Source organism: Hyposmocoma kahamanoa, unplaced genomic scaffold (genome assembly GCF_003589595.1).
Source record: "Hyposmocoma kahamanoa isolate Upper Pololo Valley unplaced genomic scaffold, ASM358959v1 65, whole genome shotgun sequence".
In the NCBI taxonomy this organism is placed as follows: domain Eukaryota; kingdom Metazoa; phylum Arthropoda; class Insecta; order Lepidoptera; family Cosmopterigidae; genus Hyposmocoma; species Hyposmocoma kahamanoa.
This window is the reverse complement of record NW_020653853.1, coordinates 14289605-14293383: the sequence shown is the minus strand read 5'-3', so window position 1 is coordinate 14293383 and position 3779 is coordinate 14289605. Positions and strand designations below refer to the sequence as shown.

Below are 3779 nucleotides of genomic sequence, written 5' to 3'. Positions count from 1 at the left end.
GGACTAGTCCGAGATATCTCATCGTCGACTCGACAGAGATATGAACACCACTAACCACGATGCGGGATCCTACAGGTGGTTTATGTCTAGGTCCATGAAAACAGAGGACCTCCGACTTATTTAGGGCTACCTCCAGGCCCAGCCGACGTATTCTTCTGACAACTTGGGCTACAGCAGCTGTGGCCAAAATTAAAGCCTCCTTGTGGCTTTTCCCGCGCGCTGTCACCAATGTGTCGTCAGCGTAGCATAATACGTCGACATTCGGGAGATTATCCCCTCGCAGTGCCCAGTCGTATCCGATGTTCCACAGGAGCGGACCGAGGACCGATCCCTGTGGAACACCGCACGACGTTTGCCGTCGTCGGCATACCTCGCGTCCCTGATATGACACAAAGCGGTCCGCGAGATAGTCTGCTGTAGTCCGGCGCAGGTACGAGGGTGTGTTGTGGTACTTTTGTGCCTCTAATATACAGTTCCAGGGCATGGTGTTGAAGGCGTTGGCGATGTCAAGAGAGACCGCCAAAACCACATCTCCCTGGGACACTGCCTCCTCGGCCAGGCGCTTAAGACGGAGGATCGCATATAGATCGTCGATCTACCTTCGCGGAAGCCAAACTGGTTATCGGCCAAGTCTGGACCCACCCTTCGCATCTGTCCGATGAGGCGGTTTGCGATTATGCGCTCAAAGCTCTTTGCTCTAGACATGCGTCTAAAAGGCGCTTTAGTCTGGGCTCCAGAACTTTCAGGTCCAAAACCCAGGCACGGCCAGGTATGCCGTCCATCCCGGTGCAGTATTCTTTGCCTTGAGTTTCCTTACGGCCACACTTAACTCGGCGCAAGAGACTTCTGGTGCCTCGTCTTCAGTGACAGTCTCGGACTGCACCATAGTTGGAGGTGAGAATTCTGCTCTGCTCGGGAACAAAGCTGACACAACATCCTCTACCAGTTGTGGCTGAAGAGTTTGTGTCAGTGGAGGAGCCCAAGGGCGAAGTTTACCTCTTACCGCTTTGTATGGGCGTCCCCAAGGGTCTTGATCAAGAGTTTTCAGCTGTTCCTCTCTAGCCTGGGTTTTAGCCCTGCTGATGGCCAACTGCAGAGTCTTTTTCGCCAGCTTGTATAATTCGCACAGTTGCGTCTCCTTCTGTTGGTCTCGACCACGCAGTCTGCGCTGTCGAGTGTACCGGCGTCTCACCTCCACACATGCGTCGCGTAGCTGTGAGAACTCCGCTGACCACCAGTACACCTGACACTTTGGAGAGTGAGGCTTGACTCGCGGCATGCCTGCGTCGCAGATCTCAGTCATTGAGCCAACAAACCAATCCGCCTCTTCTTCGATCGCAACAGGGTTGTCTGGAGCAGCAATCCAGGCCTTGACTATGGATGCCTCTATCATGGCATCCCTGTCTAGATGCTTTAAGGACCATCTCGGGCTATTGTTGTGGTGGACTCTTCTGCTGTGGCTGCGCGGGGATGCTAAGGATGAAGAGACATCGAACCTTATGTACCTGTGGTCCGAAAGCGTCTCCACATCTTCTATACCTTTCCATCCACCGACGCGTTGTGCCAAACCGGGGCTGGCGAACGTTATATCAATAACTGAGCCGCCCTGCTGCCGGACACATGTATTGGTAGTTCCTCTGTTGAGGATAACAAGCCCTGTGGCCAACGCCCATTCTTCAAGTTCCTCGCCACGCGCATCAGTTACTGAGGACCCCCACGCCAGGGATTTGGCGTTAAAATCCCCGAGAACGAGTACAGGGCGAGGGTGACATTGCCCAATCATGTTCCCTAACTCTACTAGAAACCTCTCAAACTCTGATAAAGGTTTATTAGGAGAGAAATACACTCCCACCACGACAATCTCTCCCAATGCTGCTGCAACGCATCCATTACCCCTCGCTACTTTTTCGAGGGGCGGGGAGCCAGCGGAAGCTTGACAAATTATGGTTACCGTGTCGTCCTTGTCGCTTACCCAGTTATCTCTGGGCGGGACAAAGTATGGCTCGGCAATCACGGCCACTTGTATCAACCATTCCGCCATAGTTTGGAGCAAGAGGTCTTGGGCTCTGGCGCAGTGGTTGATATTTCCTTGTAAAAAGTGGCGGGTCGCAATTATGAGAGTTCCATAGTCACCTCCTCGGCCCTGACCTGGTTGTTGGTTGGTAACTGAACTAGTTCCACCGCAGTTCCAGCTGCAGTTTTTGTCCTCTTCTTCTTAGAGCGGGGGTCAGCACAGGATTTGCTGCCCACCCTGTGCCCTGCGGGTTTTTTTACGGCTGCACACAACGTACAGTGTGGTGCAGCAGAACACTGTTTCGCTTTATGGCCAGGCTGACCGCAACGATAGCATTGATCGCTACGGTCTACTTCTGCAGTGCATCTCTCTTTGACATGCCCAAGCTCAAAGCAGCGGAAGCAACGCATTGGCCTGGTTTGCAGCAGCTTAACCTGCGCTGCGACCCAACCCACTAGCAAGCGATTATTTACGGCCACTTTCTTGGCAATTTCCACCGGACAACGCACCCAGACTGTGCCAGGGCCGGCTGAAGTCCAGCGGATCTCTCCCGTTTTTATGATGTCCTTCGCACAGCTTTCCACACGTGTGACGGCATCGACAACCTCCTCGATTGAGGTCGTCCAAACCCGAAATGCGCATTTCCGCGCACTTCGTAGGCCTAGTGACCCGAATGGTGTCACCGTTAATCGTCTCTCTCAACTTTTCAGCTAGGGAGTCGGCTTTCTCGCCGTTCATTGTCCCTGGTATTTCCAGAATGCGCGTACCTGTTGCAGCCCGACGGAAACGTAGAGCAGTAATGCCGAGGCCAGAGAGGTCGATTTTATTTTTTGCCTCTGTAGCAAGCACATTTGCGTATGTAACGCCTTTTTCTGCAGCGTTTGGTTGCAGGGTGATAACCACCGCCGCTGATCGAGGAGAGCTTAGTTTGATGGGTTTTGGACCCAGCGGTCTTTGAGCCTCCTTCGCCTTCTTTTTCGTGTCTCGCCTTGCCACTGTTGACCAAAGCTCGGTCATGGACTGGGGCGCTGCGGACAGAACGGTAGCCTGCTTTTGGGGCGAAGCTGCTTGAGCGGAATCGCTTTTCCCCTTCTAGTTTTTGTTCCCCTTTTTACCCTTCTGTATTGAGGGGACTTGCGATTGTTGGGCAGTCGCTATACTAGGTTTCTCAGGTGCACCAGGTATATGCTTCGCTTTGTCCGCTGCCAGCGGTGGGCGGAGGCGCTTTTCAGGCAGCAGCCTATCTTCAAGAGCCTCTAGCCTAGCATTAACCATTGTGCCAACTTCACGCATAATGGTGCTAGTCACCTCCTCCGTGATGAACGGTACCGCTTGCTGGCTACTGCTTGGCATCGGTGCGTCTTGGGTTGCAGGACGAGGCCCTGCTTCGCGGCTCATTTCTTTTGTCCATGAGGTCCTTAGCTCGTTCTTGAGCTCGTTCACCTCAGAACGTAGCAAAGCCACCACAGCTTCTAGGCGGGCGTTATCTGCCTGTAGCTGGGCTGTTTCTTCCGTAATGGTCCGGCTGAACAGTGTATCCGCTACACGTAGTATTTGCGTCGCGGCATCATTTAGAGCCTTTTGAAAAGTGCCCTTGAGCCTTCCTGATTTTTTGGACACCGTCCGGATAATTTCGACGCTGTCCGTCATTCGCTGTTTGAGAGCAGAGGCCGTAAGGCTTGCATCGTCGCCAGTTGGTGAATCAGACAGGCGAGATGTGTCCCTGTCGCGCAATCTCTGAGATAGTTGAGCTACCTCTTCCTCT

General features: G+C 53.4%; 1 protein-coding gene across 1 annotated transcript; it reads right to left on the bottom strand.

Moving 5' to 3' along the window:
• Positions 1–742: 742 nt before the first annotated feature.
• Positions 743–2041, bottom strand: LOC113231535. The gene has a single exon (XM_026465856.1). The coding sequence runs from the start codon at positions 2039–2041 to the stop codon at positions 743–745; it is 1299 nt and encodes a 432-aa protein (XP_026321641.1).
• Between the last annotated feature and the right edge of the window lie 1738 nt (positions 2042–3779).